The sequence below is a fragment of the Equus quagga genome, chromosome 1 (genome assembly GCF_021613505.1).
Source record: "Equus quagga isolate Etosha38 chromosome 1, UCLA_HA_Equagga_1.0, whole genome shotgun sequence".
Taxonomy (NCBI): Eukaryota; Metazoa; Chordata; class Mammalia; order Perissodactyla; family Equidae; genus Equus; species Equus quagga.
This window is the reverse complement of record NC_060267.1, coordinates 105,820,273-105,844,019: the sequence shown is the minus strand read 5'-3', so window position 1 is coordinate 105,844,019 and position 23,747 is coordinate 105,820,273. Positions and strand designations below refer to the sequence as shown.

General features: G+C 45.0%; 2 protein-coding genes across 2 annotated transcripts; one reads left to right on the top strand and one right to left on the bottom strand.

The window, feature by feature from the left end:
* Positions 1-221: 221 nt before the first annotated feature.
* Positions 222-13,273, bottom strand: CIDEC (cell death inducing DFFA like effector c). The gene is made up of 6 exons (XM_046683458.1): positions 13,199-13,273; positions 11,817-11,884; positions 10,769-10,922; positions 3,785-3,943; positions 3,512-3,699; positions 222-753 (listed from the first exon to the last, which is right to left on the bottom strand). Exons 2-6 carry the CDS (start codon positions 11,867-11,869, stop codon positions 591-593), a joined length of 717 nt encoding a protein of 238 aa, XP_046539414.1. The 5' UTR covers positions 11,870-11,884; positions 13,199-13,273; the 3' UTR covers positions 222-590.
* Positions 13,274-19,520: 6,247 nt separating this feature from the next.
* JAGN1 (jagunal homolog 1) lies at positions 19,521-22,269 on the top strand. The gene is made up of 2 exons (XM_046654897.1): positions 19,521-19,701; positions 21,311-22,269. The coding sequence occupies exons 1-2, from the start codon at positions 19,613-19,615 to the stop codon at positions 21,771-21,773; spliced, it is 552 nt and encodes a 183-aa protein (XP_046510853.1). The 5' UTR covers positions 19,521-19,612; the 3' UTR covers positions 21,774-22,269.
* The last annotated feature ends 1,478 nt before the right edge of the window (positions 22,270-23,747 follow it).

Genomic DNA, 23,747 nt, shown 5'->3' with positions numbered 1-23,747 from the left:
TGGTCTGTTCAGGTCTTTAATTAAGCAGACATTAGTTCTAGAATCAACGACAGGGTTTTTCCTCTTGTAGAAAAATTGCTGTTTCCTGTAACCCCACATTGTGGAGAATGATTTGACAATGGATTCCTCTCTTCCCTTAGGCCTGCCAATCTTCCAGATAGAACCCCACCCACCCTCTCCCCCAAAGAACACATGCAAAGAAGATGTATCAGCATAAATAATTCATTGCAAACTCTCTAATGTCATACCCTAGTGGCTTGACGATTCACTCAGGAGTGTTAGGGGTGGGGGCAAGGAGGCAGGGCGTGTGATGAAAGCAGAGCACGTGCAGACAGGTAGCGGAGGGGCCGACTGCGCGCCTCGCCTGCTGGTGCCCAGTCTTGGTCAGCTAAGCTCCCTTGGGCAGGAAGAAGCTGGGCCAGACCAGGAATCTTCAGTTCTCCCTTGCTTCCTCATTCATGGCCTTGCGGGGGTGAGGGGGGGGTGGGGAGGTAAGAAGTTTTCTAGCCGCTGGCTTGCGAGTGCTACCAGCTGAGCACGTGGTCCACAGGCTAGATTTGGCTGGGGAAGGCCTCCAAGGACTTGGGCCTTCATTGCATTATCTTCAGACAGGCCGGGATGAGGGCTGGGGCCTTGTCCTTGGGGGGCTGTCCTCCCTCTGGGGCATCCAGGAGCTGCTGCATGTAACAGGAGGTGCCGAGCAGCATGTGGCCTGTGGCCTGCATGCTGAAGAGGGCCCAGCGAAGAGCTTCCCTGGGTGGAATGAGAAGGGACTAGCGTCAAAACAGGAAGAAAACCCCGGCATGCATCCCCCAAAATGCCTCCTCCCCCATGCTCCCTTCATCATCTCATAAACTGTAGAGCGAGGTGCAAACAGGAACAGACGCTGCCTTCCCTCGGCAAACGGGAACAGGTCTACATGCATTACCTGCAATTGTACCTTAATCGAGATGTCCGTAACCTCCTGATTTTCTCGTGCAAAATTCAGGCTCATTTCATGAGGCCTTTTATTTTTGTGATACTGCCATGGACCTGCCAGATTGATCTACACAATATGGCTCTGCCCTTCATGACCTCTGTTCTGGACTCCAAGGCCTGTCTAAGTCATTTGCAGTCTAGCTAATTTTCAGAGTGCTGGATGTGAAGATCTCCATGCCTGGTGTTACAATGTACTGAGAGCAGAGCTTGTGTCCGACAGGCCTGCATTCCCATCCGGTCTCATTAGCTGTGTGAACCTTGGCAAACTGCTATAGATCTGAGCTTCTGCTTCCTCATCTGTAAAATGGGATCCCACCATTTTGATCCTCACAGGGCTAGGAGGTTGAAATAATATAAATCACTTAACATGGGACCTGATGTGGAGAAGAGCAGGAGAAACATCAAGAATAGCTTGTTGGAGGCTTGACTACTTTAACCAAGCTCTTATCCAAATCTGTTTAAAAGAGATTGGTGAGGGTCTCTAGGGGTATCTAGTCCTGGGGGGAACAAAACAAAAATAAAAACTTCATGGCTGGTACTAACCCTTTAGTCCTCTGTTAACCTCCATTCAATAGAGGAACTTACATTATGGTTGACATGGAGGGCGTCAGAAAGATAATTAGAACTATAAACATCTACACAAGAAAATACTTCAAAATTTTAAAGGCTATACCCGAGAAGTATACCCATTTCTCAAGTTAGAGACCTGAGCCTTAAAACCGGCTGTCCATCCATAAATAGGAACGAAATTCTGAGACACGCTATAACATGGATGAACCTTGAAAACATTATGCTAAGTGAAATAAGCCAGATACAAAAGGATAAATATTCCATGATGCCACGTGTATGAAGTAACGAGAACAGTCAGATTCACAGAGACAGAAAGCAGAACAGAGGTTACCAGGCGCTGGATGGGGTGGAGCGTTAGTGTTTAATGGGTACAGAGTTTCATTTTGGGAAGATGAAAACATTCTGGAAATGGATAGTGGCGACGGTTGCACAACATTGTGAATGTAGTTAATGTCGCCGAATTGTACACTTAAAAGTGGTTAAAATGGTAAATTTTACGTTATGTGTATTTTACCACAATTAAAAAAAAAAAAACAAAAAACACCTAGCTAACACCACTCACTCACTACCCTGATTCCAGCTTGCTGTCCTTTTTTTGATACCAGTATGTCTATTGTGTTTAGGTCTGAGAGTCCTATTTCCCCTAAATGGACTGAGTTTAAAGGCTGAAACTTCTTGCTCTAGATTTTGAAATCTGCAAACTGCTGGCAGCAAGCCCAGACCAAGAAGGGCATGACATGGTACAGCAGGAAAATGGAACCTCTAGCCACACCATGAGGCTCAAGCCTGCCACTGAGTGTCGTCTCTGGCAAGCAGAACCCTGCAGCCTCAGGTCCCTCATATGCAGGTTGGGTATTCAGAGAACAAACTCAGAAAGCCAAGAAGGTCTAATATGCTGTAGCTACACACATTCCGGCAGAACTCTGGGGACCCTGAGCAGGATTTCTCAGACGCCCCCTGAGAACGAGTATCACCCGTGTCTCCCTTGGTCCTACAATTGTTTGAACTATTGCTATGTGCCAGCATTAGTCAAGGTACTGGAGGCAAGAGAAATTCTTGCCCTCTTGGAGCTTGTTCTGATCGCTTATCTCTCTATCTTTAGCTTAGAGCATAGGCCAGGCACACACTGGGTGCTCAGGAAACACTAAATGAGGAGGAGTAGGATCTGCCAGAAGAAACTGGTGAGACACCATGCTCGGCTGCTCACTAGCTTTGTGGCTTGGGCTGGCTGGATGCCCCTGCCTCAGTGGCTTCATCCATCTAAAGGGGTGAGAATTCTCTAGAGTCCCACTGGAGCAGCTGAATTGGGGGAAAACTACCATAACAGTACTTGTCTCAGGATTTAACATATTCTCATGCTTGATTATACTTTCAAAAGTAAAGTAGAAAGTTAAAAAAAAAGTTCACTAGACAATACAAATGACTATTGTCATAGACACGCAAATTAATTCTGTCCAGTGGAAGGACAATGATTTCATCCTTCCTGCTCCCTTGGAAAAATCCACTTTTGTGTCTATAGATTTATCTCAGCACTCTCGATGGACTTATATATGGGTGGGATTTTTGAATTCTCCTTTGAACTGACTGCAACCTCTTACTGGTTCTCTCATTAATTAACGAGTTCAATAAAATCTTTGATACATGTTTGCTTTTTAAAAGTCGATTAGAAGACTACTTAGGAAAACTTACTATTTTAGGTGGAAAAAAATTAGCTGTTATAGTGGAAGGTAATTAGAAAAACTAAGTGTATCCCGGTTCCACCAGGAGGAGTATGTGCACCCCTTTGGCATCCACTAGTGTAAGCTGAAGTTCAGTCATAACGTTCTAGACCAATCTAACTGTCATGCTTTGTCAGCATCAACACCAGTCCCAGGCCCTAGAAGGCTGAGGTCCATGTGAGCAAGACAGGGGCTCTCCCATTGCTGGTACCCACCCTGTCCCCAGCTAATCCCAATTCACTCACTTCACGATGCGCTTGGCCCCGTAGCAGTGCAGATCATAGGAAAGGGAGTATGTGCCGTAGAGAGTCGCCTTCACGTTCAGGCAACCAATAAAGTCCTGTGGGTTCAGCTTGTACAGGTCGAAGGTTATGCAGGCCACGTCGATCTTCTTGGCAGGTTTATGGGAGAGAGAGAGTTGGTACCTAGTGCCCTGCATCAAGACAAGCAGGTGTTTGGCACTCCTCAAGGACTTCTCCCAGACTCCCAATGTGCTCTCCCCACAGGTGGGACCTCACCTGCTCTGACGGGGGCTGCCATTTCTGCCCCTTCTGGAGGACCATGAACACTGTGTTGTCCGCCAGGGCTTGGAAATACTCTTCTGTCTCTACAGTTGTGCCATCTTCCTCTAGCACCAGGGAGAAGGGCTTGTCTGCCAGCGTCAGGGTGTCCCGGACCTGGAGGATAAGGGCAGTGATGCTTCTGCCATCCCCCTGCAGCCACAGAACTGGTATGGGGAAGACTCACATCCCACCACCTCAGCTGCCAAGGAAAGAGCAGGTGGGCTGGGATCTATGGGATGGGACTGGAAGCAAGGCTCTTGCTGTGGGATCACCATCCAAAGACTGTCCCATTACGGTACCTCTTGGTACCTGGCTTCATGGTTAATATTCTAGAACAGTGCTGTCCAATAAAAATATAATAGGAGTCACATATGCAATTCTTTAATTAGATAAATAATTGATATATAATTCACATGCTATAAAATTCACCCCTTTAAACTATACAATTCAGTGTTTTTTAGAATATTCACGAAGCTGTACAACTACCACTACTATCTAATTCCAGAACATTTTCATCACCCTAAAAGAAACCCAGTACCCATTAGTAGTCACGCCCCATTCCCAAATCCATGGCAACCTCTACTCTGCTATGAATTTGCCTATTCTGGACATTTCATATAAATGGAATCACACAATATGTGGTCATTTTAGACTGGCTTCTTTTACTTAGTATGTTTGCAAGATTCATCCATGTTGTAGCATGATTCATTCCTTTTTATGGCTGAATAATATTCTATTATATAGATGAACCGCAGTTTTAACCCATTCATCAATAGATAGACATTGGAGTTGTTTCCATTTTTTGAGTATCATGAATAATGCTGTTACGAACATTCACGTACAAGTTTCTGGGTGAACATATATTTTCAGTTTTCCTGCGTATCTAACTAGGAGTGAAATTGCTCAGTCATACAGTTAACTCCATGTTTACCCTTTTGAGGAATGTCCAAACTGTTCTCCAAAGCCGCTGTATTGCTTTCTGTTCCCACCAGCAACATATGAAGATTCCAGTTTCTCCACATTCTCATCAGTGCTGGTTATTGTTTGTCTTTTATTTTAGCCATTCTAGTGGATATGAAGTGATTTCAACTCGCATTTCCCTAATGACTAATGACGTTGAACATCTTTTCATGTGTTATCAGCCATTCGTATATCTTCTTTAGAGAAATGTCTACTCAAATCCCTTGTCCATTTTTAATTGAGTTGTCTTTTTATTGTTGAGTTATGAGTTCTTTATATATTGTTGGTACTTACTCTTATTAGAATGTGATTTACAAATATTTTCTCCCATTCTGTGGGTTGACTTTTCATTTTTAGCTAGTGTCTATTGCTGCACAAAGTTTTTAATATTGATAAAGTCCCTTTTTTTTCCTTTGGTTGCTTGTGCTTTGGTGCCATATGTAAGAAACCAAGGTCACGAAGACTTATATCTATGTTTTCTCCTAAAAGTTTCATAGTTTTAGCTCTACATTTACTCTTTGATCCATTTGACTTAATTTTGTACATGTGAGGTAGGGATCCAACTTTGTTCTTTTGCCTATGGATATCCCATTGTCCCAGCACCATTTGTTGAAAAAAGTATTCTTTCTCCATCGAATAGTCTTGGCAGCCTGTCAAAAATCAATTGATCATAGATACTTGGGTTTATTTCTTGACTTTCAATTCTGTCCCATTGATTCACTTGTGTTATGGGCTGAATTCTATCCCCTCAAAATGAGTATGTTGAAGTCCCAAACCCCAGTACCTCAGAATGTGACTGTATTTGGAGATCAGGTCATTAAAGAGGTAATTAAGTTAAAATGAGCTCATTAGGGTGAGCCCTAATCCAATAAGACTGGTGTCCTTACAAGAAGGGGAGATTAGGACACAGAGACACAGTGGGAAGACCACGTGAACATGAAGATGGCCATCTACAAGCCAAGGAGAGAGGCCTCAGAAAAAACCACTTGGCAACATGTTGATCTTAGACTTTTGGCCTCCAGATTTGAGAGAAAATACATTTCTGTTGTTTAAGTACCAGTCTGCAGTGCTTTGTTATTTTAGCCCTAGCAAACTAATACAGGGTGTCTATCCTTATGTCAATACCACAGAGTCTTGATTACTGTAGTTTTGTAGTAAGTTTTGAAATCAGGAAACGTGAGTCCTCCAACTTTGTCTTTTTTCAAGATTGTGATCGCTATTCTGAGTCTATTGTATTTCTATACAAACTTTAGGATCATCTTGTCAATATCGACATAAAGAGTAGCCGGGATTTTGATGGGGATCGCATTGCAACTGCAGATCAAGTTGGGGAGTATTACCATCCTAACATTAATAAGTCTTCCAATCCCTGAGCACATTTGTCTTTCCGTTATCTAGGTCGTCAATCTAATTTATTTCAACAATGTTAATTTTCAATCTATAAATCTTACATTTTTGTTATATTTATTATTAAATATTTTATTCTTATCGATGCTATTATAAATGGAATTGTTTTAATTTCATTTTCAGATTGTACATGGCCAGTGTACAGAAATACAATTGATTTTTGTCTATTGATCTTATATCTTGAAACCTTGCTGAATTTGCCAATAAGCTCTAATTGTATGTGGGGGGATGTATGTGCGTGTGTATTCCTTAGGGTTTTCTCTGAACAAAACCATGTCATCTGCACATAGAGACAGTTTTACTTCTTCCTTTCCAATCAGGATGCCTTTTATTTTATTTCTTGCCTAATCACCCTGGCTAGAACCTCCAGTACAATGTCGAATAGAAGTGGCAAGAGCAGATATCCTTATCTCATCCCTAATCTTAGGGGAAAAGCTTTCAGAATTTCACCATTAAGTATGATGTTAGCTGTGAGTTTTTCATAGATGCTCTTTAGCACACATAATGTAATTTTAAATTTTCTAATAGTCACATTAAAATAAAAACAGGTGAAATTGCTTATATTTAATTCAATCTAAAATATGATTTCAACTTATTGTCAAGGTAAAATTCATGAGATTTTACTTTTTTTATATAAAGTCTTCAAAATCCTACATGTACTTTATACTTAAGCACATCTCAATTTCAACTAGACATACTTCGAGAGTTCAGTAACCACATTTAACTAGTAGCTACTACATTGGATAGTGCAACTCTAGAGCTAAACAGATCTAGGTTTGAATGCTAGCTCCCCTGCTCCATTATTCTGAATTTAAGCAGGTTATCTCATTTCTCTGAACTAGTTTCATCATCTATAAAGTTGAGGCAAGTACAGTCTTAGAGTCCTCACAATGAGTAAATGCAAAAGTGTATGAGATGACAGCCTGGGTTTAAATCCCAGTGAATAGAGATGGCCTCTGCCTGCAGATAATGGGAATAGCAGTAACTACCTCAAGGTCATGATTATAAGAAATGCTATAAGTCACCTGGCAGAGAACATGGTCCATAGTGTGCGTTTACAGAACTTTATACAATACTGATTAAAATGGAAAGAGAGGGGCTGGCCCCGTGGCCGAGTGGTTAAGTTCGCGCTCTCCGCTGCAGGTGGCCCAGTGTTTCGTTGGTTCCAATCCTGGGCGCGGACATGGCACTGCTCATCAGACCACGCTGAGGCAGCGTCCCACATGCCACAACTAGAAGGACCCACAATGAAGAATATACAACTATGTACCGGGGGGCTTTGGGGAGAAAAAGGAAAAAATAAAATCTTTAAAAACAAAACAAAACAGTGAGGTTATTTAATAAATAAATAAATAAAATTGAAAGAGACCCATGACATGTCATAGAATAAAAGTTCAGGCTATAAACTACATAATCCCATTTAAGTAAGTTATATACAAGGATAGATTATTTAGGACATTCACGACCACATCAATAGTTATCTTGGAATAGTAGAATTCTCATTTTACTTTTTTGCTTGGATTCACTAGAGAACATATTTTCCTGCTTAAAATCCTTCAATAAAGCCCTGAGATGAGCAACACACCAATAGCAATGAACATACCTAGCTCTCAGACCTTGACTTCTGAATAGCATTCTCCATTAAAATGAAGTGGACCTCCTTAGGAAAAACGGCCAACTCAAGGGCCAGGGCAGGAAAAGCACAAGACGAGCCTACAGTACCTGGTTGTGCCCCAAAGTCAGGAAGCACTCAGAGAATCATGGGGACATGGCAAAAGGCCACAGAGGCCGGCCTGAAGGCAGTCCCACTGGCCAAGTCTGGGACAATGTGAGCGTCAGCAAATAATCTGTTACCATCCTTATATCCTATTAAAATAGGAATATTTGGGTCGCTTTCAATATACGTAAACGAATAAATTGAAAGTAAGATACAGAATGACATATTTACTTATTACAAAGTACCTCCCTGGAAAATAAACACAAAGGGAAAAATAACTTTACACAGGGAAGCCTGACTGCACCTCCTTATTCAAACAAAGTTAAACAGTAACGTGACAAATCAAAACTGTATGCAATTTTGCAGTGACAACCTATTTTGATCAGATTCCTGCCAGATACACAACGTGAGTCAAGGAAATAGACAATTGCAAACTGAGGGACGATAAACAAAATAACTGGTTTATAATTTTCAAAAGAGCCAAGGCCATTAAAGTCAAGGAAAATTGATGAACTGTTTTAGACTGAAGGAGACTAGAGAGACGCACAATTAAATAGAACATTTGGTCCTGACCTGGATCCATTTTTTTTTTTAAAGATTGGTGCCTGAGCTAACAACTGTGGCCAATGTTTTTTCCTCTTCTTCTTCTCCCCAAAGCCCCCCAGTACATAGTTGTATATTGTAGTTGTGAGCGCCTCTGGTTGTGTTATGTGGGCTGCCACCCCAGCATGGCCCGACGAGCGGTGCCATGTCTGTCTGTGCCCAGGATCCGAACTAGTGAAACCCCGGGCCACCGAATGGGAGTGTGCAAGCTTAACCACTCGGCCACGGGGCTGGCCCCTGACCTGGATCCTTTTGCCATAAAGGACGTTATGGGGAAAATTGGAAACACTTGAACAGAGTCTCAGGATTAAATCGTCATGTAACACTGTATGTTTCCCAGTTTTGATGGTCGTGTTGTAATTATATAGGAGAATATCCTCGCTTGCAGGAAAGACCACTGAAGTATCCAGGAATGATAGGCATCAGGTTGGCAACTTCCCCCCTCAAGTGACTCAGGAAGGCTTGTGCTGTTCTTGCAACTTTTATTAGTTTGAGATTGTTTCAAAACTAGTTTTTAAAAAAGCCTCCAATGGCTTACTGTTATCTTTTAAAATGAAACCCAATTGTTCCCTGCCGTAGCCAATGCAGAACTTCGTACTCTGATCCCCTGCCAACCACATCACCTCACGCTCTCCCCCTTGCTCTCTCTACTCCTTTCTTTCTGTTACCAAACTTGGAAAAGCAGTCTAGATAGGCTCACGTCCTCCTGTTCTATCGGCAAGATTCACTTCTGGCTGTATTCCGTCTGGGAAAGATGGACCCTCACAGCTGTTCCTCCCGCATCCACTGGAGTTAGGACACTGACTAGGAGTTCCCAGACTCAGTGGCTACGAGAATCTTCTGAAGAATCTGCTAAAAATGACAATTCAATTCCTGGGCCTCACTCATGACCTAATCAGTCTCAGGGGGTTAAGTCTGGGAAGCCAAGCATAACAAGGCCATTTTGATGCAGGAGGTGGTCCCCAGACCTCAGGGTAAAAAGCAGTACTCAGTCTAGACTCGAGTGTGAAAGAGCCCTTTTTTTTTCTTTTTTCTTTTTCTTTCTTTCTTTCTTCTTCTTCTTCTTCTTCTTCTCTCTTTTTTTATTTTTGGTGAGGAAGATTGGCCCTGAGCTAACACCTTTGCCAATCTTCCTCTTTTTTTTTCCTCTCCAAAGCCCCACAGCATAGTCGCATATCCTAATTGTAATATGTGGAATGCTGCCATAGCATGGCTTGATGAGCAGTGCTAGGTCCGCGCCCTGGATCCAAACCAGCAAACCCCAGGCACGAACCTAACCACTATGCCAATGGGCCGGCCCCTGAAAGAGCCCTTTTGATTCAAGGCACAAGAAATGTAGTCAGGCACAGCCAGAAGCCTCACAAGGGATGGGAAATTGGTTCCCGGGAGAAGAACAGACCTAATTCAGAGAAATGGGGCGGAACCAGGAGTAAAGGGTTAGGTCAGCGATGATTTCTATGTTTCCTCCAATAACTGGAAACCTAATGCAAACATTTGATCTGTACCAGGCACTTGGGCTTACAGATGAGCAGGGGTCCCACCTCCTGGAGCTGGTAAACTAATGGGGCAGTGAACCACACGAGTAAGACTCAGCCAGATTAGATGAGGCTGTAGGAGGGGCAGTGGGAGGAGTTACCCCCAACAAGTGCAGAGGGAGCACGGAAACGGGGAAGAGTATCATTCTTGCCTGCTGTTACCAACATCCACAAGAGCTGTGTGTCCTTGGTCTCCTGCTCTGGAAGCTTACCTGATCAATAGTTTGAAGAAAGCCTTCCATAGCTACTAACAAAGCCTTACATGGAAGGCCAGCGTAGGAGACCGACCGGAGGAAAACGGCCCTGGCTGAAGGGAGGAGGTGGGGAAGAAATCTCTAAAATCTTGCCCATTTCCCCAACTTCCCCACGCACTTCTACAAGTTTAAGAACTACTGGAAAAGGGAACCTAAGGGTCCTTTCAGTGAGAAAAATATGCTCTGAAAATACCACTGACCTGTTGTTAGTATAGGATGCCAATATACTGCCCTTCCCCTGTCACCAGACAGAAATCACTAATCCATTGGACAGCACTCCAGCCAAGCGCTACCACCCCAACAGAGCTGGCATGAGAAAAGAAATCTTTTCACCATCCAAGCCATGAACTCCACCCCTGCTGAACTCCCAGCTTGTGACCTGGAGGACAGAGGCAGCCGGCAGGGCCAGTTCTCGGCCAAGTCTCCAGTGGTTGGGCTTGCTGAGGGCGGGCCCGTCCCTCACCTTGTGGAGGAGGTCCTCGAGACTGTGCGCCATGATACCCTTCCTCACACTCCGGTCAGCGGTGCTTACTCTGTAGGGCCGAGTACTGGGGGCGGCTGGGCTGGGCTCGGACAACAGCTGCTGGGTCACCACCGAGGTGCTCACTGCCGTACACCTGGGGGCAGTTTGGAGCATCAGAATGAGCTGTCTGCTCCCTCCAGCCCTCTGTGGGGTAACTCACTCCCCCATCCCTCTAGGCTGAGCTCATCATATTCCTCCTCCCTTACCACCCACCAAGCCTGCTCCAGGTAGTCTTACTCAAAGGCCTGCTAGATCAGTGCATCTCAAACTGTAGCGGGCATGTAAGCCCCCTGGGGATACTGTTAAAATGCGGATTCTGATTCAGTAGGTCTGAGGGGTCTGAGATCCTATATGTCTAATAAGTTCCCAAGTGATGTTGACTCCCTGGTTGACACTGACCACGAGGAGTAGCAAGGTGATAGGAGACCCACCCCACATTTCCCCAGTTACTGCTTTCCTCTCTCGGCCTCACTGTTCTCACCTGCAGAGTGAGACGACGTGGCGAAGCTGAGGTCAATGTAAGGTGGTTTTGAATTCTGACATACCCAGTGTAGAAACAAAGGAGTGGAGGAAGCCTGGGTTTTGGAGTCAGACAGACTCAAGTTTTAATCCTGGCTCCACTACCCATTTGCTAGGTGATTGAGAGTGTCCACTCTGTGCCTCAGTTTCCCCATCTATTAATTTGGTATAATAATCTCCATTTCCCAAAGCTGCGGTGAGGTTTAAAGGAGATCAAGAACAAAAGCATCAAGCACAGTGTCGATCTCTTTCTACTCAACGTGTCATGTTGGTGGAGTGGGTACCATCATTAACACCACCTGAGGACTTGTCAGAAGTGCAAAATCTCACGTCCCACTCCAGACCTCCTGGAGGAGCCTCCACATTTTAACAAGATGCCGAGGTGACTTATGTGCCCATTGAAGTTTGAGAAGGTCAGCCCGACAGCCCACAAGCAGCTCCCTTTCCTTCTGCCCTTGGCTTTCCTCACCTGGAGAGGGACTTGGGGTAGAGAAGGCTGAGAGACTTCATGGCATATTCCATCCTCGTCAGCTGGACCTGGGAAGGAAGCAGAAACAGCTGTCTGGGGTGGGATGGGAGGGTCCCCTCTCTCTCGTCGTTTGACACAAGTCAAACCCTCCCGCACCCAGCAAGCCTCCGGTCTGGTTGCCCCTCTCAGCTCACACACACTTTCCGCAGCCCTTCTTCTGTCCAACCCTGTGCACACCAGCTGGGACCAAGCTGGAGACCCCTCAGTGCCCAGGCTCCGCCCCTCTCAGCAGCTGCTCCTCCCTCCCCAGGACTACTCACTCCATGTTTCTCTGACCCTGGTCTGGTCACACTGGCCAGGGATCCCAAGTCAGGACTGAGGAGGCCCTGCCTGGTTAGTTCCCATCCCTGGGAGCAGAGTCCACTTTATGCTGGCAGGAAGTGAGTCATACCACCTCACACTGCTGGGGACCCTTCCCTCACCTGTCGTCCGGAGACCTCACAGGCCAGGCTCACAAACCACACAGCCCAGTCCAAGCCTGCCCTGTCCTGTGGGTCCTTGAGCCACCCATACCCCTCCTGAGGCTTCCCACTGACCAAAGGGCCTTTCTGCGATGATGGAGACATCCTATATCTGTTCTCTCCAGTACCGGAGTTACTCGCCCCATGTGGCTACTGAGCACTTGAAATGCGGCTAGAACAACTGAGTTGGATTTTTAATTTTGCTTTATGTTAACTAATTTAAATAGCCACTATGGCTTATGGCTACTGGCAAGCACACTGGACAGCACAGCTCTAGCCGACAGCCCTGCGCTCATCGGCCACTTTCTCTCCTAACCCTCTAGGCTCAGCTCCTGCAAGCTCCAGGCCTTTGCGCAGGCAGCTACCTTCACCTTCAACGCCTTCCCCTGGCCCGGGGGAAACGCCAGCAGTCTCCAGGCCCCAGTTTTACTGCTTTCCACTTTTTGGGAAGCCTTCTTAGACGGCTCACAGAATTTCCCCTTCATCCTGTCCTTCCTACTTCCTATCCAAGTGCGCCTGGCTGTCTGTTTCTGCCTTAGGCCCCAATCCCTGGGCGCCTCGCCCTGAGATGTTCTCCCTATTCCCAGCACAGAGCAGCCGGGCACAGAGCAAGGGGCTCAAGGAGCGGTCATGGAACAAAAGCCCCCTCTCCAGGCAGGTAAAACCACTCTCCCCTCCTAACAACCTGAGGGACTCCCCAGCCCAGCCCTATCTGTGAAAGCCCCTCCCTCACTTAGCACTGCTCAAGCCTGCCTGCTTCAACCCCACTCCTCACTCCCTATCTGGAGCAAAACTCGGCCAATGCCTGCCTCATCCTCTCTCCAGGAGCCAAAAAAATCCCCACAACAAAAAACTCCTTACCTCCCCCTCACAGGCTCCTAACCTCCTTATGATCCTGCCTGCTCAGCCCAGCCCTCCCTCCATTTTATTTCCAGCTCCCAGGGAAGCCCCTCCTCCGGCCTCCAGCCCCATCTGGGGAAAAGAGCATGCACAGCGAGAGCGGGGCATGGCCTTTGGGATTTCAAGCCAGCCTCACTTCCAGAAAAAGCCTGAAAGGAGGGGAGGAGGCACGTTTCGAAAGCTCTGGGACAGGGTACGGCCCAGGATGTGCTATCAGGGACAGAGGGCACAGAAAACAGGCAGATGTAGTTGTGGTCCAGCTCCACCCCATGTTCACTGTTTGAATGCAGACAAGTTGTCTAACCTCTGTGACCCCAGTGTCTCTCACCTGTATAACAGGGATGACGAGTCCTGTGTTAAAGGATTGAGGTGAGGATTCACGATAATAAAAGGGCTTTGCAACAGAGACAATATAGAAGTGAATATTGGTGTTATTGATAATATAATCATTTAATAATAGCACAGACCAAGACTAGCTGAAAGGTATAGTGGTTAAGAGTGTCAGATTTAAGACTGAGCAATTCTACTCATAGATATATGTATATATATCTCCACGAGAAATGAAAACATATGTCCACACAAAAGGTCGTAGCATTATTCATAATAGCCAAAATATAGAAACAACCCAAATGTTCATCAACTGATGAATGGATAAAAAATGTGGTAATCCATAAATGGAATATTATTTGTCAATAAAAGGGATATATGCTACTACATGGATGAACTTTGAGAACATCATGCAAAGTGAAAGAAGCCAGTCACAAAAGATCACATACATGTTTGTATGATTCCACTTGTATGAAATGTCCAGAATAGGCAAAATTATAAAGACGGAAAATAAACTAGCGGTTGCTTAGAGCTGGGGCTGGGGAGTGGGAGGAGAATGGGAGTGACTGCTAATGGGCACAGGGTTTCTTTTAGGGGAGACAAAAATGCTCTAATCTATTAACCCAATCACAGTCTATTTTGGTGATGGTTACAACCCTGTAAATATACTATAAACCATTGAGCTGTACACTTGAGTGGGAGAATTGTGTGGTATGTGAATTATATCTCAACAAAGCTGTTTTTTAAAGAAGAATTCGTTTTTCTTTTAGCACAGGATTTTTCACACTAATGTATCAGAATGACTGGGAGGGCTTGTTAAAAATCAGAGTGCAGGGGCCAGCCGGGTGGCAGAATAGTTAGGTTCCTGTACTCCGATTCAGGGGTCTGGGCTTCAAGGGTTGGGATCCCAGCGTGGACCCACCCACTGCTCATCAAGCCATGCTGTGGCAGGGTCCAATACACAAAATGGAGGAAGACTGGCACAGATGTTAGCTCAGGGCCAATCTTCCTCACACACAAAAAAAAAATCAGATTGTAGGGCCTCACTCAAGAGTCTCAGTCTGGGGTGGGCCCTAAGAAAGAGTGTTTCTAACAGATTCCTAGGTGATACTAAAGCTGAGGCTACTTAGGGACTCCACTTTGAAAACCAGCAGTCCAGCACTTGCTGCATGATGTAACTCTTCTAAACCTCACTTGGATCTGACGAATGGGGATTAAAAACAGCTCCCATCCCACTGGGTTATCATGAAGATTAAATGAGATAATCATGAAATGTACTTGCTATAGAGCTTAGTGCATCCTTCAGGCTCAATAAATAGTTATTATTATTATCATCATTAAGATCTAACTCCTTTCCTGGAGGAGCTTCCAGGCAACCATTACTCATTCATTCAGCAAATACTTATTAGGCACTTACTGTGTGTCAGCTCTCCCAGGGGCCAAGAATACAGCAGGAAACAAGACAGCCTTGGCCCACACTTCAGGAGGCTGAGATTCCTGGGGTAGTGGGGAACTGAGACTATGAACAAATATGCAAATAAACAAAGTAATTTCAGATAATGATGTTCTGGGAAGAAAACAAAACAAGGTCATATAACAGCAAACGGCTGGAGAGCTGGATTGACCTGTGGGCTGAGAGGAGGTGAGCTTTCGGCTACACCCTGACCGGTGAGAAGCCAGTCTTTTGAAGTCCTGGAGCGTCTTAGTCTGTTTGGGCTGCTCTAAGAGAAAACCATAGAGCCTGGAGCCTGGAGCCTGGCAAGTCCAAGATCAAGGCACTGGTAGCTTTGGTGTGTGGTGGGGGTCTGCTTCCTGGTTCATAGACACCCATCTTCTCTCTGTGTCCTCACATGGTGGAAGGGGCAAGGGGTCTCTTTTATAAGGACACGAATCCCACCTCCTAAAAACCCCACCTCCAAATACCATCACATTGGGGTTTCAACATATGAATTTTTAGGGGGACATGAACATTCAGTCTATAGCATTCTGCCTGGGACTGGAAGCCAGTCTTTTGAAGTCCTGGGGGGAACATTCAAGGCAAAGGAAACATCAGGGCAAAGGATTTGAGAAGGGAATGAGCAGAGTGAGGAAATAGGAGCACAAATTGCTAAACTTTAAGGCAGTGCAAGAGCCAGAAGAAAAGTACAAACAAATACTTTAGGGAGGAAGTTCTGGGGAAAGGGTTGGGGCCCCTCCCTTGGACATTCACTCCTTAAACATTTACTGAATGTCCAACGTGTGCTTGCTGACCCATGATAGGCCAATGGATGACTCAGAGGCAGCCTGGCCCTGAGGAACTCCCGTGCAGCATGAAAAGCAGACACAGAAAAGACAAAGGTAACCAACCACAAGCTAAAGCTGGAGGGCATAGGCCTGGGTGGAGGACGGCTCAGCGAGCCTGAGGATTCTCATGGTGCTTAGGAGAAGAGGATCCTTCGGGCTCAGTTGGAACTTATTTATTCAACAAGCATTTCTTGAGCTTTTACATTCCGCCAGGCATTATTGGGTTGCTGGGGACACAGGTGACTCCTTTCTTGTCCCTCTCTTTAGGGAGTTCACATTCCAGTGGGAGACGCAGATGTCTGAGTACGGTTCTCAAACTCTGAAGTGCATAAAAATCATTTGAGGGCCGGCCTGGTGGTTCAGTGGTTAAGTGCGCATGTTCCACTTTGGTGGCCCCGGGTCTGCCAGTTCGGATCCCGGGTGCGGACATGGCACCACTTGTCAAGCCATGCTGTGGTAGGCATCCCACATAGAAAGTAGAGGAAGATGGGCACAGATGTTAGCTCAGGGCCAGTCTTCCTCAGCAAAAAGAGGAGGATTGGTGGCAGATGTTAGCTCAGGGCTAATCTTCCTCAAAAAAAAAAAAAATCATTTGAGACACCTTAGAGTGGAGAAGGACTCTAGCTGTGATTCAAAATTGAGAAGCCAAAAAAAGAAAATATTACACATTTAACTACATAAAAAAATATTCTGTGTGTTAAATTTGTAATACCATGAGCAAAGTCAAAAGACATACAATAAATAGGAAGAGTACACCTCAACTAATATCATAGACAGGAGCCAATCTCCTCTCGGTCTCTGTCTCTGTCTGCCATTCCCTTTCTCCTTCTCTATCTGCATATAAATTAAGACAAACAACACAGTAGAAAAATGAGCAAAGAATATGAACATAGGTCAGGGAAATGAAATACAAACGACCCCTAAACATGGGAAAAGATGCTTAATCTCGCTTATAGAAATAGAAATGCATCTTAAACTACACTAAGATGCCAATCTTCACCCACCAAACTAGCAAACGTTGGCAAAGCTGTGAGTAAACAGGGAGTCGGACACAGCCACACACTGCTGGTGAGAAGGTAATTGAGATAACCCCTGTGGAAGGCAATTTGGCCACATCTATCAAAATTACAAATACTATCTATTTTTTTTTCCAGCTTTATTGAGATGTAACTGACATATAACATTGCATAAATTTAGGGTGTAGAATGTAGTGAATTTATATATGTATTGCAAAATGATTACCACAATAAGGTTATTTAACATGTCCATCACCTCACATAGTTACAATTTGAGGGGACAAATCTACTCTCTAAGTAGATTAATTAGAGAGTAGTTACAAATCTACTCTCTAAGTAACTTTCAAATATGCAATACAGTATTGTCACTATAGTCACCATGTTGTACATTACATCCCCAGAACTTATTCATCTTATAACTGGACGTTTGTACCCTGCAACCACCTTCATTCGTTTCTCCCATTCCTCACCCCCGACAACCACCAATCTGTTCTGTTTTTATGAGTTTCATTTTTTTAGATTCCACATATAAGTGAGATTATATAGTATTCGTTATTCTCTGACTTCTTTTGCTAACATAATGCCATCAAGGTTCATCCCTATTGTCACAAATGGCAAGATTTCCGTCATTTTTATGGTTGAATAATATTCCATTGTGTGTGTATATATGTATATGTGTGTATATATATATCACATTTTCTTTATTCATCCATCAATAGACATTTAGGTCTTTTTCATGTTTTGACTATTGTAAGTAATGCTGCTGTAGATATAGGGGTGCAGATCTCTTTGAAATAGTGATTTCATTTCCTTCAGATATACACCCTGGAAAGGAATTGATTACATGGTAGTTCTATTTTTAATTTTTTGAGGAACTTCCATATTGTTTTCCATAGTGGCTGAACCAATTTACATTTCCGCTAACGTGCACAAGGATTCCCTTTCCTCCACATCCTCACCAATACTTGCTGTTATCTTTTTGATAACAACCATTCTAACAGATGTGAGGTGATATCTCATTGTGGTTTTGATTTGCATTTCCCTGCTGATTAGTGATGTTGAGGACCTTTTCATGTACCTGTTGGTCATTTGAATATCTTTGGAAAAATGTCCATTCAGGTCCTTTAGCCATTTCTAATCAGATTATTTGTTTCTTTGCTATTGAGTTGTATCAGTTCCTTGTATATTTTGGATATTAACCCCTTATCAGATATGTGGTTTGCAAATATTTTCTCCTTTTTAAAAGGAGTTGCCTTTTCATGTTGTTGATTGTTTCTTTTGCTGTGCAGAAGCTTTTTAGTTTCATCTAATTCCACCTATTTATTTTTACTCTTGTTGCTTGTGCTTTCGGTGTCCTACCCATAAAATCAGTGCCAAGACCAATGTCAAAGAAGTTTTTCCCATGTTTTTTTTTTTTTTTTTGTAAGCAAAAATATCTATAATTATTAGTAGGTTTAGCAAAATCTTCAAGTACATAAAGTTGTATATTTAAAAAAATTGCCCATGCCTATTAACCACAGAAAGCATATTACAAATTCTGATTTTATCCAAAAATCTATGAGAAGACAGCCACCAGAAATGGATGGTAGTGGGCAAATAACAGGAAGCCCAGAGCTTAATTCTCTCCTAAATACTATCTATTTTTTGATCCAGCAATACCACTCCTGGGAGTCTAGACTATAGATCTACTTGCCCATGAGTGAGATGGTATCTGTACAAGGTTACCCACTGAAGCTACGTTTGTAATAGCAAAATAGTAGAAATGATCCAAAAGTCCTACAGGAGGGGCAGGTGAAATGAATTATGTTATATTCACATAATGGACTAGCACTAGGAAGCTACAAAAATATAAGTGAGGATGCTCTTTATGTATTGATCTGGGGAAAACCAACAAGATATATTGTAAGTTAAAACAAGAAGCAAAGTCTTTAATTGTGTATAATACACTACCCTCTGTATTTCAAAAAAAGGAAATTAACATAACATCTGCTTGTATGTGCTTAAAGATACTCTGAAAATATATACAACATTTTAAAAAGTGTTTCCCTGGTTGGGTGGAATGGGGTGGACTGGGTGGACACTAGAATGTCTCTCAATTCAAGTTTGTCCTCTGTTCATGATTAGATTCAGGTTAAGCATCTTTGGCAGGAATATCACATAAGTGATGCTGTGTCCTCAGTGCATCAGCATGCAAGAAGTGTCAAGTTGGTCTTCTTAGTGGTCAAGTTAACGTTAATTACTTTAAGGGGATGCGCACCAGACTTCACTGTAAAGTTACCGTTTTCTCTTTGCAATGATTAAGCAATCCATGGGGACAAACCTCGAGACTGTGTGAATGATGTGTGCTCTTGGGAAAATCACAGGACCCTTCCAAGCATCAGTTTCTCCATCTGTCAATTGGGCACAGCAGCATTTTAAACGCGTATTAGAGTTAAAGAAAGTGAAAGCGCTCCAGAGAATCGGTCCCGCACAGACGGCAAAAAGACGCCACCGCCGCGGATTAATTTCTCCCACACTCCAAAGCGGGAGAGGCGGGACAAGGTGGGGCCAAAAGCAGGAGAGCGCGCAAGTGCGCGTGCGCGACCACAGAGTCGGTCCTCCCGAGACAGAGAGGCCGGAAGTTGTCGCAGAACCGCGCGGCTGGGAGGTTGGCGGAACTGAGGCGGCGCGAACGGGGTTGGGGGCAGTTTGGCGCGGTAGTAGCTTCGGGGGGTCTGCGAGAGGGGCTGCGGGGTTCTGGGCGGGGACAATGGCATCTAGGGCGGGCCCGCGAGCGGCCGGCACCGACGGCAGCGACTTTCAGCATCGGGAGCGCGTCGCCATGCACTACCAGATGAGGTATGACTCGAGGCGAGGAGCACTGAGGCGTCCTCGGCCGGAGCCTGGGGGGCTCGGAGAGCGACGCCGGCCCGGCCTCGCGCGCTCCCTCCCCAGCCGGGCCCCGCATATGCCGAGTCCCCTCCTCCCGTGGCGGCCCGGGGCCTGTGCCCATCCCTGGGAAGCCGGGTCGCCCCCGTGCGCTCCACTCTTTGACCCGCCCGGTGCCCCGAGGGGTCCGGCCCTGCCCGGCTCCGGAGTCGCGGCGATGCTGGCCCTCGGGAGCCTCATTGCTGGTTGAGCCCCGGTTTCCTCATCTGCAAAGGGAAACGTAATCCACCTTTTAGGTTTTGATGAAGAATGAGTGAGCTAAAAATTTGTGTAGAGGACGTAGCGTAAGATCGAGCACAGAATAGGAGTCTGCCCGGTACGTGGTAGCTGTTACATTTATATTTTGGACCCTAAAGTCCAGCCTTTCCCTACCTAGAGTGAATTTTATGACCACCCCCACGTAAGGGGTATTTCTGCATTCATTTATTCGCTCAACAGATATTTACTGAGCTGCTACCCATCACGCATTGTGCTAGGCCCTGAGGATACGATAATGAGCAAAAGCAGACCTGGTCTTTGTATGCACGTTTTACCTTCAATAAAAAAGTTTGTTAACAAACAAAACTGGTCCCTGCCTTCATGGAGCTGGAAGTCGAGAGGCGACTCATTTTTCTCCTACCTGCCGTTCCACGCTTTCTATAATGAATATTTTTAAAGTAAAAATTAAAAAGATTTTCCTTCCTTAAATCCATTGGACTCTCCCAGAATGTTTTTCACATCTTTCTCTCCAGAGTTTTAAAGAATGACAAGCCCTTTGGACCCTCACTTCATTTTTATCCTTAGATCCCTGCCTAAGGGGACCTCACAACCCAAGCAAGAGTTGTCATGCCTGTCCAGAGCAGGAACTCTGCCCTCGGGGTGTGAAGAGGATCCATTCGGGACCTGAGAATTGGAAGAATAAGAGAAACACATGCATCCTTTAGATGACAAATCTGTAGCTGGAGAAGTGTGAGCAGCCTGAGCTTATTTCCTGGCTGCCAGTGCCTGTTTCCACGAGGCTGGACTCCTATGGGGCAAAGTCATTTTTCTAAACACAGCTCTGAGATACTCTTCTGCCTTTAAACAGACACTTTCTTACTCTTTACAGCTTCATATCCCACTGCTCCCGTCCCCCTACCATGTATTCCTGCCACACTCACCCGCTTGCTTTCCTGGAACACGAGTGCTTTTGCCTTTTTGCCTGCATACTGTTACCTCTGCTTAGAATGCCCGTCTCCACCCACCCCTCAGAGCCTAGCTCAAATATCACCCTCCTCTGGGTAGCTTTCTCAGACATCCCATCCGCAGAATTGATGACTCCTTCCTGTGATCCATGTATTTTGCGACACATATTTACTAGAGCTTTTCCAATCTGTTTTCTAATTATATTTTCTTCCTCTGTTCCTTGTGCCCAGCCTCCAGGCAGGGGCTGTGTCGTATTCACGTTTGTATCCCATTGTCCAGTGTAGTTGCCTGGCATATAGTTGGTGGTCAGAAAATTTTGAATGAAAGGTACTTCTCCCTCTGCTCTGCCCCACAGTGTGACCCTCAAGTTTGAAATCAAGAAGCTGATCTACGTGCATCTGGTCATATGGCTGCTGCTGGTTGCCAAGATGAGCGTGGGACACCTGAGGCTGTTGTCACATGATCAGGTGGCCATGCCCTATCAGTGGGAGTACCCGTATTTGCTGAGCGTTGTGCCCTCTCTCTTGGGCCTCCTCTCCTTCCCCCGTAACAACATTAGCTACTTGGTGCTCTCCATGATCAGCATGGGGCTCTTTTCCATCGCTCCCCTCATTTATGGCAGCATGGAGATGTTCCCTGCCGCACAACAGCTGTACCGCCATGGCAAGGCCTACCGCTTCCTCTTTGGTTTTTCTGCTGTCTCTGTGATGTACCTGGTGTTGGTGCTGGCAGTCCAAGTGCATGCCTGGCAGTTATACTACAGCAAGAAGCTCCTAGACTCTTGGTTCACCAGCACACAGGAGAAGAAGCGTAAATGAAGCCTGCTTGATGGACTGCTCTGGGGTGACACCTGGGCCTCCCGTTGGGTGGAGTGAGGGTAGAGGAGCTGTTCTGAAATCTTTGGTGATTTTGGCAGCTGTGCTGTTGGCAACTAGTGCAACCTAGGGCCAAGTTCTGGAAAACCCCTCCTGTTGGCCATCAGCTGAGGCGGAAAAACTATTTTATTCCTAGTTGGCTGGAACTGGGTGATCAACAGCTATAAAACAAACTTAAGTTGGTTGAAGTGAGGTCCTTCGGGGTTTTTATTTTAAGACCAAGCCTCATCCTTGCCTCTTTTTGGTCATTCTCTCCACTTCCATCCATCACCCCTTAGCCACCGAGACTGAAGGAGAAATGGAATAAATCAAATTCTACTTCAATCTCTAGGTCATGGGGCAGGAACCATTTGGGAGGCTGCTCCCCCTGCAGGCTGTGGTCTCTACTGCGAAGCATTTTAATTACAAAGAACCTCAATAAAGTTAAAACTGCCCTGTCCACCCTGTGCCTTGTGTTTGGGATTTGATAGTGTGTAAGAGGTGCGTTGCTTGAGTGGCCTTAAACACCAGGAGGTAGGTAGAAGCGCCCGGGGAAACCTGGCAGTGGCCTTAGAGAGCTGAACTGGGCACAGGAAACCCCAGTCAGTTGCAACCCTACAGCTGATTGGCAGAAACTACCATGGGCCACACACTTAATCTCTCGACCTGTAAAATGATCCGTTCGCGTCCATGCAGCTTGGGTCTGGCCTCTTTTGGTTGGATATTCATGTTTATCCTTCAGTGTTAACAGTGTCAGTTATGTGTCTAATACTGTATGACAGTGTCCAAAAGGACTTTTTTTTTTATTTGGCACCTGACTAACAACTGTTGCCAATCTCCTTTTTCCCCCCACATCCCCCCAGTACACAGTTGTGTATTTTAGTTGTGGGTCCTTCTAGTTGTGGGATGTGGGACACCGCCTCAGCATGGCCTGACAAGCAGTGCCATGTCCGCGCTCAGGATCCGAACTGGCGAGGCCCTGGACAGCTGAAGCAGAACGTGCGGACTTAACTATTTGGCCATGGGGTCGGCCCCCAAAAGAATTTTAAAGTACCCCTGCATACGGGGGATTTGCAATCCGGGTGACACATGATAGAGGTGTGACACAACTGATGAATATAGAATGTAGTGGTGTGGAGCAAATATGTTAAAAATAGAAGTGGGAAAGAGATCTGAACTAAAGGCTCTTTCACACCTGCAAGTATGACAACAGTAAATATTTGTTGTGTGAAAGATGTGTGTCTTTTTGCTCTTACCCACTTGACGTTATTTTCTCTGGATGATGCCCAGATCGCTGCCCTCTTCAGAATTACAGTCATTTTTTTTGTTCTATAAACATTAAGTATGTACTCAGTCACCCTTGGGTACTGGCAGTACTTCTAACTGCAAAACCTCTTCCTCTAGATGTTCTGATTATCATCTCAGATTCAGTGTATCCCAAACTTAACTCTTTGCCTTCTACCTCATATCCATTCCTCTTCCCACATCCCTGTATGCAAGCGAGTAAACCAAGAACGTAGCTCTGGATCATCAAGTCCCTACTACTGCCATTATTTTTTGTACAAATACAATTCCTTAATCTCTTTCAGACATTTCCAAAGTGTGATCCCAATGTACCAGCCCTGCCTTATCTCCCAGTACTCTCACTCACACACTATCTCAGTCAGCAGAACCTCTCATGAATCCCCACATTGGTTCTATGTTCCCAGTTTGCTTAAAAATTTCCCTTTGTATTTTTATACTCCTTTCTTGCTTATCCTTCAAGACTAAGGTCATATGGTAATTCTGGGGCCTTCTGGTTCCTTCAAGTAGTGAGAGTTCTTTCTTTGATTTCAGGTGGCATTTTTATTTTGCCTCTTTTATTGACAGAATTATTAGTCTGCATATCTTTTCCTCACCCCTTGCTCAGTGCCTAACATGTAGTGTACACTATGAACT